The sequence below is a fragment of the Crocodylus siamensis genome, chromosome 4 (assembly GCF_052110815.1).
Source record: "Crocodylus siamensis isolate JL-2025a chromosome 4, ASM5211081v1, whole genome shotgun sequence".
Lineage (NCBI taxonomy): Eukaryota > Metazoa > Chordata > Crocodylia > Crocodylidae > Crocodylus > Crocodylus siamensis.
This window is the reverse complement of record NC_143398.1, coordinates 58,175,974-58,200,531: the sequence shown is the minus strand read 5'-3', so window position 1 is coordinate 58,200,531 and position 24,558 is coordinate 58,175,974. Positions and strand designations below refer to the sequence as shown.

At 43.0% G+C, this 24,558-nt stretch overlaps 1 protein-coding gene across 1 annotated transcript in view; it reads left to right on the top strand.

Annotated features, from left to right (window-relative positions):
* Positions 1–24,107, top strand: part of DBX2 (developing brain homeobox 2) — a 38,390-nt gene extending 14,283 nt beyond the window's left edge. Inside the window, exons 2-4 of the mRNA XM_090042382.1 lie at positions 7,707–7,802; positions 13,587–13,774; positions 23,446–24,107. Of these exons, the coding sequence (XP_089898508.1) occupies positions 7,707–7,802; positions 13,587–13,774; positions 23,446–23,790 (629 nt within the window). The 3' untranslated portion in view covers positions 23,791–24,107. The remainder of the gene's footprint in view (positions 1–7,706; positions 7,803–13,586; positions 13,775–23,445) is intronic.
* Positions 24,108–24,558: the final 451 nt, after the last annotated feature.

The following is a 24,558-nucleotide window of genomic DNA, read 5'->3' as shown; positions in this document are numbered from 1 at the left end:
CTAACTCCTAATGTGTGCTTCCACTACTCTAGGCTGTCTTTCTCCTTCCCTGTCTTTGTTGCCAAATGCACTCATTATTTGGTACCTAACCTTATTTGTGAAGACTGAAGTGAAAAAGGCACTGAATACTTTAGCCTTCTCTGAGTCATCTATAACTAGGTTGCTTTCTGTATTTAATATGCTTTCCTTTTAATATACTATACTTTCCTTTTACTTCTGACATGCTTGTAGAATTCTTTCTATGTCCCTTGCTACTTGCATCTCAAATTGTGCCTTGGTCTTCCTGATTTTCTCCTTGCACATATATATGATAGTCTTATATTCTTCCCTAGTAGTATGACTAAGTTTCTACTTATTGTAGGATTCTTTTTTGAGATTTAGCTCAATGATGAGATCACTGTCTGGCCAGGCTGGTCTCCTGTTGCACTTCCCGTGCTTCTGTTGCATCAGGATAGCTTGTTCTTGGGTCCTAAATATGACTCCCTTAGAGTACAGCCAGCCCCTGGATTCCTTTTTCCCTCAGACTTGCCTCCCATGGGATCCTCCCCATCATTTCTCTGAGGTTTTTTTTAAGTGATTTTTTTTTTTTTGTTTGAAGTCCAGTGCCTTTATTCTGCTGTTCTCTTTTCTTCCTTCCCTTAGGATTTTGAACTCATGATTTTCCGGTCACTGTTACCCAAGTTAACTTTCACATTCACTGCCAGTTCCTTATGTTTTACAACATAAAATTGCAAATAATGTTCATAGCATTCCCTTTTTATGCAGGAGTTTAAAATGTGTTTTTAGAACCACAGAACGCTTTTATGATTTATATGATGTATATAACTATATACATGAGAAAATATTTATACATCACGTGTAATGCATGTATGCATGATAAGTAATGCTATATGTTCTTTGACCAGTCATGAAATTAAATTTTAGTGGTCTGAATGCTAATGGAGTATGAAAGTTAAATGTGTGAATATTAGTGGAAAACCAAATTAACGTTTGCAATAGCAGAGGCACCAGAAATACCTGCATCCTTCACTAGGCAAGTACATGAGATTTTTGCTCCCTCTAGTGGCAGGTCCTAGCAGCTCTGCAGTCTGCTGCTATTTCACAGAGGAACTTACCTTTATTTTGCTCAAGTGATAAAAGATTGGGCTATTTGGTGCCTAAGGTCTTACTTCTGATTCCCCCAAATGACCCTGATGTATTCAGCCATGGTCCATTAACACTTGTATACTTGCTCAGTCAAGGAACAGAAATACCACCATGTAATATACTTGACCAGTTACAATGAACAATTTCTAATTAATCTATAGAGTTACAACTTGCTTTGTGTCTTGAAAAATATCTGTTTAACCTGAAAAATAAATATGAAGAAATCACAATTTTTGCTTCTTATTCCAGGGAATACGAATTGGCTAAATTAGGGAGATGAATTAGGAGTTCATTGCAATTTTTGCAAAACATATATTTTGAATATGTTTACCATGGTCTTTAACTGCTACACTGACACTCTAATTTGAGTGATTAAAAGCAATGAGATTCCACAAATTATAACATTGGAGCAAAGAGCACACTATTTCAACATGCTAGGTTTTTTTTTTTTTTAATTGAAGCTCCATGATAAACTGATTTAGAATGTTATAATTATTTCATATAAGGTCATTTAAACTGAATTGTACTTAATATGTAGAGTTATAGTCACCTGTCTGGTGTACTTATAGTTAACATGTGGAAAGTGTTCCAACCTTATACAGCTGAATAGAAGTAGGCATTTCTACTAACATTTTGTACAGCAATTACAGGCACACATGAATGAGTCTTGTATTGTATAGTACAAGAATATCTTATTTTCATTTCAGGTATTAAGTCCTCTGAGATTTAGGACTACATAATGTCTTTTTAAAAGAAAAAAGTATACAGAATAACGTTTTGGTGTTTTTCTGTGTCAGCAGGGCAGTTCAGTGTATACCATATTCTGACTTTTTATTTTCATGAGTTTGGGATCAAATCTGCAAACTCCTACATCTACATGGAGTGTTCTATACATTTCAGTGGGAGTGCCAAGTGGAGTAGGTGTACGGACAGGATTGAGGATTTGACTCTGTTGTCCAACTCACAGATGGATCTTAATTTAGCTTTGTGACTACCATGTCATTCATTCTGTTAAGCACAGAACAAATTTCCTAAAAACATTACTGCTCTTCTCAGCTTTATGTAAGGAATAAGAAAGGTTTGCTTGAAATTGCATATGATAACTGCTGTATGCTTATGGCCAGCATTTATATGGACTGTATGATTCCTAACGGTTACAGTCATACTCAGAAATAAAGTACCTGGCCAACATGCATGGTATCATTTTTGTGTAAATAGTTTTCATTTTGTTTTGCAGATTCACAGCAAGCTGCATTTTAAACTATCTGAATTACAGCTGAAAATTGTACATATTGGACGCGTCTACACAAGATGCTGCTGACTGCACAGTAGCCTAATAATACTGTGCGGTAGTGCATCATAGCACGGACAGTACTAATACACTACTGCACAGTATTATTAGGCTATTGTGCAATAGCATCACTTAAAAGACGTTTGCTGACGCTACTACACAGTAACTACAGTTAGTGTATTTATTTAGTACTTGCTAATACACGTACTAAATAAATGCGTCGTAACGTCTCATGTAGACATGCCCACTGTGAGTCAGGATGCACCATTCATGTTTTTATGAGTCTGAAGTTCCCAAGGATGTGTTAAAAATCAGATTATCACTTGTTTAGCTCTACATGCTGCTTGCAGTGGAACTATTTCAAGAAGGGGTGGAAGGAAGAGACTGGCAACTACAGGCCAGTCAACCTCACTTCTGTCCTGGGGAAGGTCTTTGAAAAAATTATCAAGGGCCACATTTGTGAGAGCCCTGCAGGGAAAGTGATGGTGAGGGGTAACCAGCGTGGGTTTGTGCCAGGCTGATCCTGCCTGACTAACCTGGTCTCCTTCTATGACCAGGTAACAAAGAGCTTAGATGGGAAGGAGGAAGTCGATATCATCTTCTTGGACTTCCAGAAGGCCTTCGACACAGTGTCCCACCAATTCTGGTGGGCAAGCTGAGGGAGTGTGGCATTGACGAATGCACAGTCACATGGGTGGCAGACTGGCTCCAGGGGCGCACCCAGAGGGTGGTGGTGGACGGGTCGATGTCGACTTGGGAGGGTGTGGGCAGCGGAGTCCCCCAGGGCTCGGTCCTTGGGCCGGTGCTGTTCAACATTTTCATTAGCGACCTGGACGAGGGTGTGGAGAGCACCCTGTTCAAGTTCACTGATGACACCAAGCTGTGGGGTAAAGTGAATACACAGGCAGGCAGGGACTGCATCTGGGCAGACCTGGATAGGTTAGAGAAGTGGGCGGATCTGAACAGGATGTGGTTCAACAAGGACAAGTGCAGAGTGCTGCACATGGGGAGAGGAAACCAGCATTATGGTTATAGGTTAGGGGCTGACCCTCTTGGCAGCACAGAGGCAGAGAGGGATCTTGGAGTCAGAATTGACTCCAGGATGAATACAAGTTGCCAATGCGATGAAGCAATAGGCAGAGCCAACCGCACCCTGTCATGCATCAACAGGGGCATCACTAACAGGTCCAGACAGGTCTTGCTCCCCCTCTATGCAGCACTGGTCAGGCCGCAGCTGGAGTGCTGTGTCCAGTTCTGGGTGCCGCACTTCAAGAGGGACATAGGGAACCTGGAGAGGGTCCAGAGGAGGGCCACTCATATGGTTGGGGACCTCCATGGCCAGTCCTATGAGAAAAGGCTGAGGGACCTGAATCTCTTCAGTCTCTGCAAGAGGAGACTGAGGGGGGATCTTGTGGCTGCCTACAACCTTATCAGGGGCCACCAGCAGGGACTCGGGCAAAGTCTGTTCACCAGGGCCCGCCTTGGGGTCACCAGGAACAATGGCCACAAGCTGAGGGAGGATAGGTTTAGGTTGGATATTTGGAAGAACTACTTCAGTGTAAGGGTGGCCAGAGCCTGGAATAGGCTTCCCAGAGAGGTGGTGCTCTCACCTTCCCTGGAAACCTTCAAGAGGAGACTGGATAGGCACCTGGCTGGGGTCTTACGACCCCTGCCACCCCCAGTGCTCCTTCCTGCCCGTGGCAGGGGGTCGGACTCGATCTGTCTAGGTCCCTTCTGACCCACTGATTCTATGATTCTATACTGATTTACATTGCTTGAGGATTTGGCCCAATGTCTCTAACTTAGAATTTGGATGCGGATCTCATGCACAAAGCTGGAAGATACTAAAGAAGTTTAATTGCTAAGGATATATTTGCTATGCATCAAAGGAGCTATACTACTGTTGTCTACTTCACAAGGTTTAGAATAGATTAAAGAAGCTGTCTCAGAAATACCCTGTTTCAGAGATATATATATATATGAAGATATTTTCTGCATCTTAAACCTCTATTTCTTCTGGGGTGTGCAGTTACCATGGTAGAAGATGAGCAATTTTGAGTCCTAATCAAAGCCTACTGAAGTCAAAGGAGAAATTTCTTTTGACTTTGGTGGACCGGAGACCAAGGCCTTGGAGATCTATCTTCTTTGCTTGATGGTATGATATCAGCAAACTGCCTCACTGTTGGCAACTTCCATGCAAATTCATAGATTTACTTCAGGTTTTCTTTGGCAGAACAGTGACCTTTTGAGATTCTAATACTGCTGCAGCTGAAGATGGTGGTAATTTTGCTACTGACTTTATTTGGATCAGGCTCTCCACCTCATGCCATCTCATGTTTGCAACTAATGTATAGAAACAGAATTTTAGTGAATGGAAAATGCATTTCTAGTCCGTTCCTCTATCATCTAGGTATAAGTATTACTTCTCTGAAGTAGGTATATATTCAATTCTGACATACCCAGGCAGGGCCATCCCTGGGGCGGGGGTGCAGTGAATCAGGGTTACCGCCCTGGTCCCCACACTTTGGGGGGCCCTACTGAGCTGAGCTGAGCCAAGTGGCCCTGGCAACTCTGTGCTGCTGACAGCAGCTTCGTGTCTGGCTGCTTGGTACCCCCTCCTCACCCTTACCGGTGGTGCCACTGCGAAGGGGGGGAGTGGCTTCTTTGCATCCAGGGTGCATGGGATTAGGGCAGGGGCAGGGCTCTGCACGAGCTGATTTGTCCTGGGCCCTGCACCCTGCTTGGGTTGGCTCTGTATTTAAGTAACTTTCTTTGCAATATGACTTGCCATTTTGGGTATTACATTATCAAAAAGATTAAAAAGTGGAGGGAATCCAGCAATAAGCAATAAAAAAGTTCAAAGAAGAAGAGGGAATTAAATCTAAAGACGAATGGATAGATTAATAGATATAGAATGATGAAACAACAAACACAAATATCAGATGAATATAAACATCAAAGAAGAAAAAATATAATTTAGTGTGGTACCTGGGTATGTAGTAGAGCTGTGTGAAGCTTCATGTGCTGATCAATTTGGAGGAGATTCGGCCTGATTTGGTGGCCAAATCTCCAAATCCAAATCAAATCAGGGGACCAATTAAAAGGGCCGAATTGATTTGAAGCTCTCGGAATCAATTTGGAAAAGATTCAGAGAGCTTCAGAGATTTGGCTGGTCCCGCTCACTGCAGCAGCGAGCTGGACCTGGACTCCATGCTGATAAGTAGGGGGGGGCTGAAGGAGTGAGGAGGAGACCATGGTGGGGGGGGTCCCTAGCAGGCCCATCCCCTGCCTGCTCTCTCAGCGCCCCCCATGGCTGCCTCACCTGCCCCAGCTCCCCATTGTTTAAAAAAAAGCCCTTACTCACTGGCTGCTGCCAGGCAGGGTTGACCAATCCCTGCAGCCCCCTAATACCCCCCACTGTGGGGGGGGCTGCGCCACAAGCCCCCTGACCCCCACCCACTGTACCAGCCCTCCCATGGCTGTTCCGTCCACCCCAGTTCCCAGCCCTTTAAAAAAAACCAAAAGAACCCCACTCACTGCTGCTGCAGCAGCTGTCGGGGCTTCTGGGGGCTTGTGACAGAGCTCCCACCACACAGCATGGGCCAGTGGGGCAGGGGCACACAGCATGGGCCAGTGTGTTGGGGCTTTTTTTTAAGGGCTGGGAGCTGAGGCAGGCGGGGTAGCCATGTGAGGGCTGGGGTCAGGGGGCTTGTGTCAGAGCCCCCCACGCAGTGTGGGGCAGTGGGGACAGCAGGGATTGTCCCCACTGCCTGTCAGCAGCTGGTGAGTGGGGGCTTTTTTTTTTTTCTTTCAAAGAGCCAGGAGCTGGGGCGGGCGGGGCTGGGAGAGCAGGTGGGGAGGCTGGGGGTGATTTGACCGATTCGGCAGCAGCTGAATCTCCGAAGCAGGTTCGGCCGAATTGATTCGGGATAGTGATTCAAATCACCGAATCGAATCGCTGCCCTCCAAATCGGATGAATCTGAATCCAAAGCGAATACTAGCTGCTTCGCACAGCCTAGTATGTAGGGGCATGCTTCAGATATGGAAGTAGCATACTGAATATCGGGGAATGCTTCCTTGAGAGCAAGATGAATTTGACTTCTAAAGGCAGCAGCGAACCCCCTGCCCCCATATTTGTGGCTTAAAAAACTACTGTGGACAAAACTTTACCAACTGTAAGGAACAAGGTTGCAGGTCCAGGGAGATGGACAAGATTAGATAATTGTTTTTTTCATTTTTTGTCTTCTGTGATTCTTAAATTAGTGACAAGCCCTGTCTATCTTATTTGCCCCACTACTTCAACTGAAGGGACAAGCTCACAGGTTATTAGGACACACTAGTGGAAATACTTAGGTGAGTTAAGAGAGACAAGGTTTAACTATATATTTTTTACTTCTTTTAGAGCAGCCATTTCTGACAGGGTGGTTCTACATCTGATAATGTGTGAAAGGAAGCTCAACCAATGTTTGATTTTAAATCTTTTTTAAATCCTTCTCTTTATAAGTGTCTCTGAAGCATATCTCTAGACTTTGGACAACCAGATCACAATCATATTTTCTATAGGTTGGTTGCTTGGTTTGTTTAGGGGGCGGGTTGTTTTTTGAAGCATTCTGCAGATACTTGCACAGAGTTCTACAAGATGGTTTCAAAAACTTTAAAGAACTGTTATTAAATATTACCAATTCTACTAGCCACATTTTGCAACTCTTAATAGTTGAAAAGAGCTTTCTTTATTAAGTAGTCTTTGAATAAATGGAGCTACTTGCGCAGTAAATTACTGTTCAACACGAGTGGCAGAATCAGGCCTTGAGTCTTATAAACTAATTTTTACAGAACCCATTTGATTGGCCCCTGGTACATTTTACACCAGTTTTTCCTAAAGGTTTTTTTGTGATAACTCTTACAGTTGTATAAAGTAGCTTTTTTATGGTTTTGCACCCAGAGATGAATTTTGGCCAGTGTGTTCAAAATGTACAGTTGGTATAGGTGTAATAGCAATAGCGCTAACAGAAATCTATGGGAATATAGTTTCATGGTAAATATACTCTGATGGTCCAGTATAATGTAATTTAAGCAATATGTAAGTTGCAAAAGGTGAAAAAAAGACCTTTGGCCAACCATCATGTGCTATAAAAATATCACAATTTGAATAAAGGGAAATGGAGCTTGTGGGGCAGCAGTTTACAGACTGACTTTTTAGAAATCTGTTTTTTATGATTACCACCTAAATTAAACAGATAATCAGTTAGATCTGTGCTTTATTTGCAGCTCTTTCCAAACACTTTTTTCTCCGAGCACTGCCATTCTACTCAGTATGCTGTGGTGGGTCCTGTCAGCACCCTGCATCCCCCACTGCTTTTCCAAGTAAGTTTTTATGCTTCATCAGTAATGCTTGAGTTACTCTGTAAACCAAAGCAGCAGGATTTAATGTGTTCTGGAAAACTAATTGGTGATGCAATGGCAGCAGCTAATTCCTTAGTAAAATCACAGCAATCCTATTCAAAAGGTTTCCAAAGATTTATCAAACTTAAATACACTGAGCAATTGTGAGAGATTTCTAATGGCATTGAGACACCCAGAGAGAGCTAACCAAGGAAAGCTCCTTGTTTTCACTTTGCTAGACCTTTAAAAATCGGTAGCTCGTTTAAAAATCTGTTCGCAAATGGGGAAAGAAAAGAACTGAAAGATTATAAAATGGATATTGAATATTAAAGTTTGCTTGGCATAAATTATGATGCATGCATCTTTCTTATTAACATGATTTAACTCACTTATTCTGTTCATAGCAGACAAATTCCTACACCTACTTAATTTGATATTTTTAAAATTATACATTGAACTTATAATAATCTTAAAAATATTTATTCTATGTTCAAGGTTATATATTAAGGATTAAAGATCTGGAATAGATTTTTCACATAAAGCTAACTTAAATTTAACCTGGATCTTGAGATTTGCATTTCATATTGTACAATTTTTTAATAAAGAGTTAATAAAGATCCTTATGGCTAAGGATGATAAAAATGAGACAAATTTCTTAGCTCCTCAGAAGTGAGCAAAGAGCCCAATATTGAATCCAAATGGAAACTGGTGCTTATACATTCTGAAGCATATACTTTTATCACAGTTGAATTCAAACCGTGGCTGAAGATGTGCATGTGTTTTTATGAATGTTTCAGGAGGGCAGTTGCTAAGTCGAATGATTCTTGACAAGTGAGGCAGCAAATGCTGGCAGTTTAATGAGCTGCAAGTTTCTGAACACCTCTTTAGGGGGCTGACACTTTCCCACAGAGCATTTTACATGGCCAGAACTACATCACAATGGTTGACAGCACCATGACCAATCACCACTTTCACTTTACTCATCCACACGCGACCCCACCACAATTTTTCACTGTGCAGATGAACTTTAGGAACCATTTCACATTGAAAAGGCCTGGGCAAGGGTCAGTTGCCCTTTTGTATGGTCATAAAGCAATGCTCTATGTGCCAGTCTTTTCTCCTGTCTCACATTCCAAGACAATTTCTGGACACCATTTAAAGCACTTGACTGAAAAATAAGGCAGTGAATGAAACTGACTTTTATAGACTCATTCTAGCTCATCTTCCCATATAACCCTGTCTACCTGAAAAGGGATTTAGTGGATGAGCGGAGTGTATACAGGGACTTGCTGAATACACAGGGCCCATTATCAACTGTGGGGATTGTTTTTTAACCAGGACTGATACACTACTATTTTGGAAGTGACCTATTAATTGTCCATTTAACTAGAATGTATTGAATTCAAATGAAAAAATGGAAACCATGACTAAAGCTTTTACTCGCTCCTTCAAGGTGGTCTCTGCCATGAAGGCAAATGCAGATTGTTCCACGGATTAAGATGACATTTATCACCGTATATTAGGAGACGAAGGAAAGACTTAAAAAAATAAAATCAACCTGCCAAACATTTGGTACCATATTAGTGTTTATGTCCACATTGTATTAAACCTTTCTGTCTGTTCAGCAGGACAGACAGACAGCTTGTTTCACTTAATTCATTTTGCTATAACTGTTGTAATGTGTGTACAAGTCCTGCCTGATATACCAGAAAAATAGACAGTGTATACTTTTTGATTTTTTTCACTTGCTTGATGAGGGTATCCATTTGGCTTATAAAGTGTGAATTTGGCTCTTACGTGCATAAGTTAACACAGAATTCCTAGATCATCCTCCACTTTGAATGTTCATCACTCCTGTTTACTGTTAATTGAAGGAAATTGAGACCAAATTGATCACACTCAGTAGTTTATTAATTATGTTTGCTATAATGAATCAGTGATGTAAATTATACGTTAGCAGTTCTCAGTCTGTAGTTGTAAAGTGGCATTTCAACAGACTGAGCTCAAAACACCTATCTAAAGCTCCAGTCTTTATAAGCCACTCGCTTACAATATTCCATACATTTATTAGTATCTTGCAAACCAGTTTCTGCTGGAGTCTTATTTTGTTTTGAACAGTGCATTCCAGACACTCAGCAACATAAACCATCCAGGCCCTGGTGTGGAGTACATGCTTGCTGAGGCATCAGTAGGATCATCTAGCTAATCCTGCATTTCTGTTATACTTCTGCCTCTTGCATCAAGGAATGTCTGATTCTGGTGGTAGCTTAGCAGAAATAAAATGCATGCTGAAAGTTTGTTTCACAATATAGCATAAACAGAAAAAGCCTTATTATATGGGTATATGCATTCACATACTGATCACCTCTAATATTACTGATTAGGACAAAGTTAGTAAGTGCAGACACACTCAATATGATAGATCAGCACTAATCATTTCATTCAGAATTTGATATGGTGCCTGGCTCTGTCATTTACTGGTGTTTATTTAGATTTCGTTGTTAGTTTTTGTTTAGTTACATTACTTCCATCGCCATAATGTTCAAAATAGAAAAGAAGGTAGAGAAGTGGTCTCCAAACTTTTTAAGGTGAAGATCACTTTTTGAAGTAAATAGCAACTCAGGATCTACTGCCCCCTGCCTCCCACTCAGCAGGTCAGTCTGGGGTGGTGGGGGTGGAGATTGAGGCCCCCATGGTGAGAGAGGGAGTGGGGCAGGGGTGAGTGGGGCTTGGGATGCAAATCCCAGCGCACAGCAGCAGCTGCCTTGCCCGGCTCACAAATTGGGGGAGGCATGTGCCCCCTGGGCCTCTGCCGGACTGTGTGCAGCAGCCTGAGTCCTCCCCTTCCCCTCCCACACATGCCTGGACAAGCTGGCCAGGCTCCAACTCCCCTCCTCTAGCCTGGTCCAGCTGAGGCCCCACTCACTTGGTGGCAGAGAGCGTGGAGTGGAATTGCTGCACTCACCTGGCCTGGCCCTGGTGGCAAGGGGAGCGGCTCAGCCCAGCCAAGTGCGTCCCGCCACTCCTACATCCTGGCTGCTCCCCACCTGCATCCTGCTGCTCCTGATCACGGAGCCTCTGACAGTCTATCTTAGTCTTGGGGGGGGCTAGTTTTTCCATAATTGTTTGCAACTTTTTCAAATATTTTTGTGACTGACTTTTGGATTGTGACCCATGGGTTGAGAAAGACTGAGCTAGAGAGAAAAAAAAACCATGTGGTCACACAGTCTGGCAGTCTGTCCCTGGCTTACAACTCTGTTTCAGAGTTCAATAGGGGAGACGAGGGGCAGCCTCACTGTCCACTGTATCTTCTTCCTCCCTGGTGGCAATTGGGAGGATGAGAGGAGATATCTGCACAACCTGTTTTTACTGATAAACTTTATCTTTCAGCAAAGTTAGAAGCAGCAATGACTGAGGAGGAACCACCTCCCAAACTATTCTTAACATTAAATTGCAGCCCAGATTTTTTCCTTATCCATCCTACTGGAGATACGAATGATGTTACTGCAGCTCTAAAATGCTTCTCCTTGTGGCCTATGATAACTTTAGCATGAAAGAGGTATAGAAACCTTAATTCAAAATAGTAGTTTCTGGCCTCAAGAAACTCCCTGGATCAGAATGGGCTCTTTAGACAATTTTATGCACTGAGCTGAAATTTTCCCTGAAGAGGTTGACTTTTTTTTTTTTTTTTGCACAAGCTTAAGCACAGCAGCGTAGGGACACGGTTGGGCACCTGGGGCGAAGTGGAGCTGGCCACTTCCGTTTGCCCCTGTGATTGTGAACATGTGGCTGCTGGCAGCAGCAGCTTTTTTTTTTTTCATGCCTGGGGTGATTGCCTCCCTAGTTATGCACCTGTTCAAACACGACTTTCTGCGACTTGCCTGCCAAATTCAAATATTTTTGTTTGATTAGAGTCTTCTTGTATCTCATAACAACATACAAAAGTGCCATGAAAATATCTAGTGAACTGTGGTATTTGTGTGTGGTTTTAATATACCAATTTTGAAACTGAAACATGGCTTTACCAAAATTTTACTCTTATATGTGTCAACATGTTAACGTAAAAACTAGATATTTTAAACCACTCAGGCATGTGCTACAGAAGTATCTAATAAATTGTGATATATATACACACTGGGGACATTTTGTGACTACGTATAATTTTCTGTATAATCCACACACAGAGATGTGAGAGCGTGTATAAATCTCTATAAATAGGCTAATATACATATGCAATAAAATGTGTGTATGAGTATCTATACCACTCTGTGTGTGTACATGTTTATATATACACAGAGTGGTATAAATACTCATACATTTTATTTAACATATATAAAAAGTAAAATTTGATACAGCTCCAGGTAATTGTAATGAAAACTGCACCTAGATCTAGCTAGCTTTTCAAAGGATTTTTTTTTTTTAAATTCAAAATGTTTCTATGAATAAGGGACACAGTCTCATGAAAAGTGTGGTTAATTTTAGTTTAGTTTAAAATTTTCAAAATTTGAATTGTTTAAACTACTTTGCATAAGCATTTTGCCAGTTACTTCAATGTGGGAATTGTAGAAATTAAAGGCTGTGGATAAAAACGCACAAAAACATGCTATGTTTTTATAAAAATGATATGTTAAGAACACAGTAATTCTGAAGGTTATCAGAGAGAAATGTACATTAAGGGACTTCGTAAGAGGATGGAAATATACCTTTAGAGTCTAAATTGTACGTGATTCAGTGTTGGCTCACATAAAACCCACAGGTGTCTTGGGCTATGTGGACATAGCTAGTCCTTTTGAATCCAAGGAGGAACTCTCCCTTAGGTATGGGCTATGGAGTCTCTTTTGTCCTTGCCCAGTTATAATGTATAACATTTGGCTTTAGGCCATATTTAGTGGGCCTCTGGTCACTTTCCCCAAGCTTGTTTCCTGGCAACTTGGTGCTCTTGGAGGCAGACTGTCAAGACATAACTAGTCAGTGACTGCATTCTCAATTCTTTTTAAAAACCCTTCTTGGTTGGCTATGGAAAGGCTGGGCTTTTTATCTTTCCTCTGATCATCTTGGGAGTAGTGGTGGGAAAATGTGGATGTCCCTCCACCAACCCACCCACTTCTCTGCATTGCTTTCCAGGGTGAGTTCCCCAAACAGAGGGTTTCCTCCAAACATAGCTCAAGAAGATGTGATTGTAAACTGCCATCCTGGGGATAAGGATTAGAAGTGAGGCTGAATGGAATAAATTGAAGTACTCCAAAAAGCTTTTAATACACAAAATGCAGAGTTTCCAGAATAAATAAAGAATGAATGGCCAGGGCTTTTCTAAGGAAAACTTTACTGTGAAAGCCTTTTCATTAAACAAACAAAACACCCACACACACTATTTAAAGTCTGTTTAGCCCCTTTGAAATTATTTTAGTCTGCATTTTCCATAGGAATAGTATAAACATCTGAGAAAAGCTTTGCCCACTTATAGCATTGTGAAAGGGAAAGTATAGATGTTTCTCCCTGATCATATTGAGTTTGGAGTAAAATGTAATCTGTGCTGATATCCTTTAATAGACTCACTGGATTTAGTTTTTACTACTCTTAAATGAGACTCTTCACTATCTCTAACGCTAGTGTTCCTTATTGAATGTGACTGAATCATTTTAATACATTCCTAACAGCAATAGCAAGTCAAAAGTGAAAATCCAGACTGGTAGTATTGTAAAGTATAGTGTTTAATGTTTCTCTTACCTGCATTATACATGTTATGCTATTTTCCTTTTCCTTTAGGAGAAGAAAGTGTTCTGCCTCTTTTGACCCAGGATTCGAACTCCAAAGCCCGAAGAGGCATTTTAAGAAGGGCTGTCTTTTCTGAGGACCAGAGGAAAGCTTTGGAGAAAATGTTTCAGAAACAGAAGTATATCAGCAAAATGGACAGAAAGAAACTTGCCATTACCTTGGGTCTAAAAGAGTCACAGGTATAGAGAGTAGCAGGATGTTCGTGATTTTCTGTCTGAAAAAGATTTGTTGAAGGAAAGACTATAAACAAACCAGGGCTATTCCTTGTTCAAGCAAAAATGTTAATAAAATCAGCTAAGTAAAGATTTAAGGCAGTCAAAAAGCCTGAGGCTGAAACGATTCAGTCTTTGTAGGTTAGTCTAAGCTGCACAGATTAAATTGAAACAGAAGTGAACAGACATTTACCTTTGATTCAGGAAATGCAGCCACGTGACTGCAGTGGCTCAGGCCAGAAGTGGGGGGGCACTAGAGCATGGCTCTCTAGTTATGTGTTCACTTCCTCTTCCTGTTGCCCCGACGTCTCTGTGATTTCCAGTCCAGAATTACAGTAGCAGGACTCTGCAGGGTTTCTTGTCACTTCCTCTTCTTGCTTCCAGGTGCCTTTGGGCTTTGTAGTCTATAGTCACAGCCAGCTGTAAGTTTCAGTGGGGAAACGGTTGTTTAACACCCCCAGCCCCAGCCCCTAGCCAGGGTTTGCCTGGCAGGGACAGGTTCCCCACCCCCCAACTGGGCTGCATCCCCAGCCGGGCTTGCTCCCTCTGCCACTCCCTCGTCAGCCAGCCCTTACCGCTTCAGTTAGGGACCAGAGGGATGGGACCAGCCCTGCTTTCTGGAACAGACAGCCCAGCCCAGCCCAGGGCTGCAAAGCATGCTGGGATGCTGGCGGACTCTGATTTAACTTGAACCAGGAAGGATTCTATGACAGAAGTTTCATAAACTGGTTTGACCCAAATCAGTGAAGTCTGATACTACATTCAACCAGGTATACCTTAAACCAGTTTCAGCTATTTTGAAACTGTTTTATGTGCACTGAGCTTCTGTTCTGTTACAGGTTTAAACCAGTTTGTGATCACTTAAACCAGTTTATGTGAAACTTCTGTCCCTAGCCTAAATTAGAGGCTGTGTCTGTATTGTTATTTAGGGTAGATCCAGAGCATTACCGTTAACTAGCCCAATGCAAATAAGCTCCCCCTCCCAGTATATATAATCTTACAGCAGCTGCATGCCAAACAAGGTGAGACCTGACAGACTACCTGTGTTTTGTGGTCATCAGCCTGGGTGAATTCTGAATATACTGCAGGAGAGCAGCAACTGAGGAGGAATCACAGAATCATAAAAAATTAAGGTTGGAAGAGACCTCAGGAGGTCATCTAGTCCAACCTCCTACTCAAAGCAGGACCATTCCCAACTATATCATTGCAGCCAAGGCTTTGTCTAGCTGGGTCTTAAACCCCCAAGGATGGAGTTTCCACAACCTCACTGGGTACCTGTTCCAGTGGTTTACTACCCTCCTACTGAGACAGGTTTTCATAGTCAGTCAGCCAGTCCCAAGGCCATACCGATTGCTGGGGCATCTTTGAAGTAGCAATAACTTTCCTTCAAGGGTGTCAGGCCTTCTTGTTACATGTTGAAACCACTGCATCTTTCTGCTTCATTGACTTCAAGCAAGGGTTCATATTTGCTGACTGACTTCTTGTCTGATTTGATATTTCACATATTCATATGTTCTATGTGCAGTGTAGGGTATGCATAGAAGTCTTCTGAAGTACCACATTTCAAAAGTCTCAGTTTACTTTTCCAGGGCCCTAGTGAGTGTCCAGATCTCACAGCCATAAAGAGTTGTTGAAATGACAACAGCATATAGTAGATGGAGTTTCGTATTCATTGTGATGTTGCTGCTACTCCAGATTTTCTTTAACTTGGCTAGTTGTTCGTGGTGATGGCTATTCTTGTGTTTACTTATTTTTTGACGTAGCAACATCTATGATGGTTGCTCCAAGCTATTTAAATTGTGTTACTTTTTCTAGCTTCTCATTACAAATTTTTACTGATGCATAACCATTGCTATCGGCTAAGGTTATCATTACTTTGCTTTTCGCAATAATTTCCATTCCATATCTTTGTAGTCTTATGCAGCCTTTCTGTTATTTCCTTAAGCTCATTTGCAGTTCCAGCTATTAGATCAATGTCATCAGCAAAATGAAGGTTGTTAATTTCTCATTCTCCAACTGACGCTGTTCCAGTGAAGTTATCTAAGACATCTGACATCTGACATGATTTGTTCGAGGTATAAATTAAATAAGCGGGGTGAGACCAGGCAACTTGGGTGTATTCCTACTAATGTTGTTGTCAAGCAGGACTCCACTACTTGTATTGTTGTACAGTTCTTCTGTAAAACTTATCAATGTGGGACTGAAGTTATGCTTTTTCATTGTCAGCCAAAGTTGCCACAACCTGTCAAAAGCTTTTTTAAAGTCTATGACATTATGATGGAGTTGTTGTTGGTGGTCATGGTACTTTTTGCATATGGTTCTAGGACTGGAGATCTTTTCTGTGGTACTTCCAGACTTAATTCCAGCTTGTTCTTACGCTAATACATTTTCTGTTTGCAGCTTGAGTCTGTTTAATATTATTCTAAGCAGTACCTTACTTGGATGACTGAGGAGGCTGATGATATGGCAGTTAGTACATTGGTGTAGATTCCCCTTTTTTGGGATAGGGATTATTATTGATTTTTGTCCTCTGTTGGCCAGGTTTTCCTTTTCCATATCATATTGCAGATTTTGTGCAGTATGTCAGTTGTCTTGGTCCATATTATTCCATGTTTTTAATACTTCTGCAGGTGTGTTGGTCCACTCTAGTTGCTTTTCCATTTTCCTGTTTCTGATAGCTTCTTCTACTTCTTTTGTGATGTCTAAGGTTCTATCTTCTTCTGCAGTTCCAGATCCTCCTTTCTCTAGTTAAGTTATTACTTATGTGTCTGCTTTTATATTGTGAGTATATAGTTCTTTCACATACTTGGCTCATCTTTTGGGTATTGCATTGTTTTCAGTAAGCAAGTCACCATTTTTGTCCTCTATTGCAGTTGTTCTTGCTTGATGCATATCAGCTATATTTTTCAAGTTCTCAAAAACTTACTCGCTGTTGTGTTCAGAGCCTCTTTGAATCTCTTCACATCTATCTAGAATCCAGTTCTCTTTTGCTTTCCTTATTTTATTTCTTACTTTTTTTTTTTTTTTTGCATTTCTGTGTTGGAGGCTGTTATAGTCTGATTGACGTTGATAGTTCTCTGCATGCATCACAAATATCCATGATTTTGTCATTCATCCATGGTAGGTTCTTCCTTGTTCTTCCAAGTATTTTTATGTAGTTCCATTGAGTGCTTGAATGAAGTCATCTGTAATGTTCTGTAAGTCAGTTAGCATTAGAAGTGGTTCAGACCTGCCCCCTATTTTTACTTTAAAGTCAGCTTTGACTGATGGATCTTTTAGTTTTTTTCTAGGTTATACTAAACTCTTCGTGACTTTTTGGTATGATCTTCACCTGGAAATGTGCAGATCTTGTTTGGATTGATGCTTGATCAGAAATCATTTGGACATGAAATGTAATTGATTTGTTCATTGTAGATGCCACCTGGTGAATGCTATATTATTCTTTATGATCTTATGTGGTGTTGTCAAGTACAAGGTTGTATAATTGTGCAAATTCCAGCAGTCTGTCCTCTGTCATTGGTGTTCCCTAATTCCATATTTTTCTGCTGTCCCCTGGTCATTCTTTGTGTGCATTTGTGCCAATTATGGCATTCTGGTCACCTTGGACAATAAGAATATCTTTCTTTGGTGTCTTTGGTGTTTCGTCTAGTTGGTTATAGAAATTTTCAATTTCTTCTTCAGCTCAGTCAGATGTTCATGCATATACTTGGATGATTGTGATGTTGTTGGGTGTCACAAGAATCTGGATAGAAATTATTCAGCTGTTATTAGCTTGTGGTTTTAAGATTGATTTGACTGAGTCCTTGTGTATGAGTGAACCTACTCCTCTTTCATGATTATTTTTGTCTCCACTGTATCAGAATGTGTGTTCTTTTTTAAATAGTTGTGAATTCGTCCAGAATTTTATTTTTCCTAGTACCTAACCTAAACTTTGCTGCAACTTGAGACCATTGCTCCTTGTCCTGTCATCTGCCACCACTGAGAACAGTCTAGCTCCATCCTCTTTGGTAGTTGAAGGCTGCTATTAAATCCCCTCTCAGTCTTCCTTTCTCCAGACTAAATAAACCCAGTTTCTTCAGCCTCACCTCAGAAGTCATTTGCTCCAGCCCCCAAACCATTTAACTGCCCTCTGCTAGACTCTCTCCAATTTGTCTACATCCTTTCTGTGGGCAAGGGCACAGTACTCTATATGTGGCCTCACCAGTGCCGAATAGAGGGGAATAATTGGGGCAGGGCACTTGGAGTGCCTGCCACTAGAAGAGGTCAGGCATCCTGCAGAGCCACCAGCAGGTAGGGGTGAGGCCTAATTGTAGGTGATCCAGGGAGCCAGCAGGTGAGGCTAGGCCTGATCAAGGGAGTCTCCTGTTGGGAGGAGGGCTGGGCTTAGGCAAATTATAAGCTCAGACCTTGAGAGTAAAGCTGGCAGGAACAGCTTGAGAGCTGGTGAAGGAACATTGTCCAGCAGAAGGGCTGCAGCTCCTGAATGTCAACAAGGAGAGTAGCATCTGAAACAGTCTGGAGGCTTGAGTAGGAACTAAGGAGATGGAGGAGGTTCCTGGGGACCCAGTGTGGGGTCCAGAGCCCTGAGAAGGGGGCTGAGAGTATGTGGGTCTCTTGAGGGGCCAGGTAAGAGAGGGGCTGAGTGTACAGAGGCCTCTGGAGGGACCAGGTGAGCCCTTTGAGAAGGGCTGTGAGTCTGTGGGCCTGTTGAGTGGCAAAGTGAGCCTTAAGAGGAAGGGGCTGAGTGTTTGAGAGACCTACTGAAGGGTCTGAGTGAACCCGGTGAGCGAGGCAGTGTGGGGGCCTAGTGAGGGGTCCAGATGAGCCCAGAGAAGGAAGGGGCTGTGGTAGTGAAGACCTGTGTAGGGCTCTGAGTGAGTGATCTGTGGAGGGGCCCAACAGGGTAGACCCACAGAGAAGAAAGGGACCCTGCGAATCTCAACTGGCTTGTGCAGGGCCTGGGCCCAGGAGGAGCCAAAGTTTGAAATAGACCATAGTAGAGACTGCTAGAGCCAGGAGAGCCTGGAGTTCTTGCCTGGCCCAAGGCAGGGCCAGGGCCTAGGAGAGGCCAGAGTTCCTTGTGTGGCCACAGCTGAGAGGAAAGTGTCAAGGGGTGTGCAGCCTGGGATGTTGGTGGCTGGTACTAGGCCATCCAGGGAGGAGGGATCAAAGAAAGGGATCTGAGGAAAGAGCCAGGGGCCAGAGATAGATGAGGGCCTAGATGTAAGATGGAGCTGGGGCCTGCGGGTCCAGAGGTTAGCAGCTCAGGAGGGTTGTATGGTATCTAGAGAGAGCCCAGAGATGGACAGGTAAGATCAGGAAGGCCTGAAGACTAGTCCCAGGCAAGACCTGAAACTGCACCCTACTGGGGCTGGTTAGCATGGTGGGACTGCCTTCCTGAAATGCCATGTGTGCCCAGGGAAAGGTGAGTATGGTGCACTGGAAAGCCTCAGCTCCAGTGGCTTGTGGGTTACCCCATGGAGGTGGAAGGCTAGGGAAGCACACCCTGACAGAAAGGCACTGGGCAACGAGAGCAGGGGCCCACAGTGGGGCTAGGGAAGACCCGGACCATGTGTGTCCAGAGGCCCAGAAAAGGGCCAAGAAGATTGAGAACATGTGGATCCAGCAGCTGAGTGAGGGGCCAGGAAAGAGTGGGACTGGAAAGGTCCAACATCCTGGAAAGGGGCCAGGCAACACCTGGAGGACCAAAAGGGTCCGGGACAAGAGACCAAATGGGCTGGCGGCCAAGAGAGGGTGGCAGGGAGAGAGACCAAGGGACCTGGTAGCCCATGGAGGGGTTGTATGAAGTCGAGGGATCTGAGGGCCTAGAGAGGGGCCAGAGGAGAGACTGAGGGGTCTGGCAACCCAAGAGGGACTGAGAGGGAGATCAAGGTGTCTGGCAGCCCAGAAAAGGGTGTGATGAGAGACCAAGGGGTCTGAGGGCCTTGAGTAAGGCTGAGAGAGGTCAAGGGGTTAGAAGATTCACAGAGGGGCTGCATAAGCAACTGGTAGAACATCAGTGAGGGTGCCAGCTGCAAGGCTTGGATTGTGGTGTAGTGGTGGAATGGAGCCACACAATTCAGCCCATGAACCTTGGCCACAATTCTGGTGGTCACTGTAATAAGACCAAGGCAGTTTCCCACACTATTTACAACAACTAACATCAAGGCATAGCCGTTGAGAGGAGGGCAGACTGGCCATAGAGCAGGGTACAAGAAATTTGTTTGGTCTTCAGGGGCTTATGACCACCCCTAGAGATGGTGCCCTTGATCTTCTGGCAGTAGTCCTACTAATGTAGCACAGTATGCCATTAACCTTCTTTGCATCAAAGGTACACTGTTGGCTTATATTCACCTTATTGTCCACTGGAACCCCCATGTCCTTTTCTGAAGATCTGCTGCTTAGCTAGTTGGTTCCCAGTCTGTACCCAGCCTTTTGGTCTGACACGGAGGTGAGCTTCTGGGGCAGGCTGAGCTACCACCAAAGGGTGAACTAAGTGGCTTTTAACATAGATGGTCAATGGGTTTGAGCCAGAGGTCAGATAGTAGCCCTAGGTAGCAGTATAGGCATACCCAGAGAGTCCCTAATTTATTCCATGGTGATATGCATTCAAAAGTTGATATCTGCATTTCAAAGTGGAGGAAAATCAGCTCTGAACACTGTCGCCATCTACTCCTGTCACTCTATCTACTGTCCATTTCTGGGGCTCTGCCCTGTGAAGTTCCTCAGTGATTTAGGAGCAGGGAATCATCTTCTGCTCTGCTTCCAGTTTTCTGCCCAGAAATCTAGGGAGGAGGTAATTTAGCTCAGCACTACATTCTATTAGCACCTTCTGTACATATTACTGAGCAGTCACGGGGGAACTGTTTTAATGGCAGTACAACTCATACTGGAGTCCTGATGTCAAAGCAAACTTGAAATAGCAGACCTCTCAACAGAACTTGCAGTGGCCTGAGAATAGAGACCCTTGGAACTGAGAGGAACACTAAAAAGATTAGTCCAAAAGGTGACCTATTTGGATGTTCCCAACTCCTTTACATACCTACCTAAAATAGAACTTCAGAATTTGGTGTTTAATATCACTACCATGTTGTTCTATTACTAAATGCATGTATTATGTTGTTATACATCAGTGACTGATTTTTTTTTTTTTCAGGGGAAAAAAATCAAAATACAGTCCCAGTTGCTCCACAGACTACTGGAACCAGAAGTGGCCTACACCAGGGGTTGGCAACCTGTAAGCAGTGGCAGGCTGAATTAATGACACTTAGTCTGAGGAGGTCTGCTGCCTCTGACCTGGCTGCCACCTGTGAACTGGCTGACACATCATGCCTCTGCATAAGGCTGCTGTCCTGGCTCTGTTGGTGAGAAACAATTCCTTCATGGGCCAGGTCCTGCCTTCAGACTACAGGTTGCTGACCCATGCTCTATACCACTTCTAATTGTGATGATTAGGGTAGCTGTTTTAGTGTGACACTGGGCAAGATAATTAGCTTTCCATAGATTTCAGAGACATTAGGGCTGGAAGAGACCTCGGTAGATCATCGAGTCCAGCCCCCTGCCTCAGGGGCAGGAAGTCAGCTGGGGTCATAGGAACCCAGCAAGAAAAACATCCAGGTTTCTCTTGAAGGCATTCAAAGTAGGTGCTTGTACCACCTCCAGCAGCAGGCCATTCCAGACCTTGGGGACTCAGACAGTAAAGAAGTTCGTCCTTGTGTCCAGCCTGAAACGGTCTTGCAGGAGTTTATAACTGTTTGACCTTGTAATCCCTTGGGGCGCTGTGGTGAACAAACGTTTCCCCAGGTCCTGGTGAACACCCCTTATAAACTTGTAGGTGGCCATCAGGTTGCCGCTGAGCCTGTGCTTTTCCAGGCTGAAAAGTCCCATGGCTCTCAGTTTCTTGTCATAAGGTCTGTTCTCCTGACCTCTGATTATGCACGTGGCTCTCCTCTGGACTCTTAAGCTTCTCCACGTCCTTTTTGAATTGTGGAGCCCAAAACTGGACGCAATACAGCAAAGCTAACCTGGCACATTGGTGCTCGGACGTGGCTATTATGCATCTAGTTCAAGAGTTAGCTCGTGGCTGTCATCTGAACCAGGAGCAGTAGGGCTGGATTTGTCCTCTCAGCAGACATAGCAGAACACAGCCTGACACAGCGGGAATATTTTGGGAGGGAGTGGGATGATTCTGGAACAGTTTTCAAAGTTTCAGGTCGGGGACTCTTCAGGGATGCCTGGACACAACCCCAAAATTCAGGTTGATTGATTGCTTTATGATGCCTTTATTTTCCAGGAAAAGGGGGTCCTGTGTGCTCACAGTGACAAAACTGGAGGTGCTGGTGGTGCGTGGCGGCAGCAGCATGCAGTGCTGGCAAAAATAAAAGCATCAGAGGCGCACAGTGGCACAAAGTGCTGGTGGCCCCACTTCTCTGCACTGCTGCCGCATACCCTCTGGGGCCTTCCCAAGTACCCCTGGTTGAGAACCCCTGGCTTTGAACACGGTCTAATTCTTAGTTACACTTACTGAGATCTAAATAAAACGCATGCTCAGGGTCCCATGAGATAAGGCCTGTAGAAATAAGGAAGTTCGTATAACAAGGAAAGGAACCTGAATAAGGTGTGAACAGTGAGCAGAGGCTGAGGTCAGGCTCATATGAGTATTAATGAGGTAAGAAAAGCTAAAACCTGTGGTGCCTGCACAAAATAATCAGCAGTGCTTGTATCAGCTTAATACTGAAATCAGTGGATTGGGGAACTAGCTAGTGGCATCTGCATTATTGAAATGGCTGCCCAACATACCTGTAAGTTTCTTTGGGTGAGATTACACATTGCAATTAGATCATGTTAAGAGCACTTGAGACCTGAGTGATCATGCATTAAAGTTCATTAACAAGTGCTAAGTGCTCTTTAGGCCTCTTAAAGTTATGCCATTTAGGGCAAGGATTATCTTTGAGCTGTGCTACCTAGCTTGGATCCAAGGGCTGATGTGGGGGGCAGTGAGGGGATTTGGGGTGGGGGTATGGAAGGAAAAATTCAAGTGGCATGGGGGGGCAGGCCTTCCCTCCCTCCTCCTCAGCCTGTCCTGTGGCTAGATAGTCAGCAAGCAGGGCAGGCATGGAAAAGGTATGCAGCTCCTAGCCATGTCCCTGCTCACCAGCCCTCTAGTGGCATGCCTGAGCAGTGCACATTAGGTTGGATATTAACTCAAAAAGTGTGACTGATTGATCACTAGCACTACACCTTAATATACACCAACATTCCTTAGAAATCGCGCTTGTAATCTCGCCATGAATAGCTTATACTGTGACACTCTTATTTTAATTGGGAATCCTTGTAGATTGAGGAGATGATGCTGTGGAAATTTGCCATCTTCTTAGGCACTAATGTGCCTTCTTTCTAATCTATTAAGATGTCTCCTCATCTCTTCAGAGGTGGTCCAAATAGAGGGAGGTTGTTGTAAATAAAAGACCTTTAGCTGACTGTAAATCAACACCATTCCACAGACTTCACTGGGACTCCACTGCTTTGGATTTCAATAGACCCAGAAAGGAGAGTATAAAATTAAGGGCTTCAAAGAAAAGTATAAAGGCAAGGTTGATTTTAAAAATCAGTAAAATCTCCTTTTAACCTGTAAACAGGTGAAGATTTGGTTTCAGAACCGAAGGATGAAATGGCGAAACTCCAAAGAAAAAGAAGTGCTTTCAAACAGGTGCCTTCAAGAAGAGGGTCTTCAAGAGAACTACCTCTCAAGATCCACTCTGAATTTGACCTCCTCATGCCCCTCTGTATGGAAAGTGTCTCAAGAGCAGGCAAGTCCAAGATGGCAGGAGAAATCTCCAGAACCTGCAGAGAGACTGAGTAATGGCCATAGTGCACAACCTCAAAGAGCAAATTCATTGCAGGGCACGTATGTGTACCCTGAGCAAGACACTGCAACAAAGGCAGTTACATCTTCAGTAATAAAGAATGATGGAGTTCTGTAAATTGATTGAAGACTGCTCATTTGAAGCCTGTGTTCTTTTAAGATTAACAGTGTTTGAACACTGTAAAGCTAACTAGTTTATGCCTCATCAGTTTCTGAAATCTAACACCATTAAAATTACATACAACTAATGCTTTAAGAAAGAAATATTCTTCAATATTCAGTGTTTTCTCATGTCTTTTCTGGCCTTGTGCTGAACTTAAAAGTAAATAGGAACTGATGGTAAGTAAAATGAAGTGAAGAGTATAAAGCTGAAATTTTGCTATGATTTTTATCCTGTTCTGTATATAAGTATTCATTAAAACTCACATAGACTCAGTTTTATCTCTCACTGCTGTTAGATCAATTAATTTCCTTTTGTGCACTGAGCAAGACTAACCATTTTTCTCAAGATAATAGGGTGTTTTGGTTGGTTTGTTTTTAAACTTATTTACAATGTGTGAAATTCACAATAAGTTCATGTTACAAATACTTATTTTTCTTTTAACGATTTTTTTACTGTCCTTCAATATTTATGTCAGGATACAGTTGCAGATACAATACAACAAGTCAGATGATTAATTCTAATAAAATAATTTAATATTTAAAAAAAATCCAATAAGTCCCTGCATTCAGATCACTTTAATTTGGACACACGCTGGGAATTGCCAGGAAATGTAATTCTTGGAGTCCATTCCTCTCTCAAGTGTGAAAAATACAACAGCTTTAATTCTGTATTTCAGTGGCCTCTGTCAGATTGACAGCATAGTCTCTTGTATCTTGTTTTGCA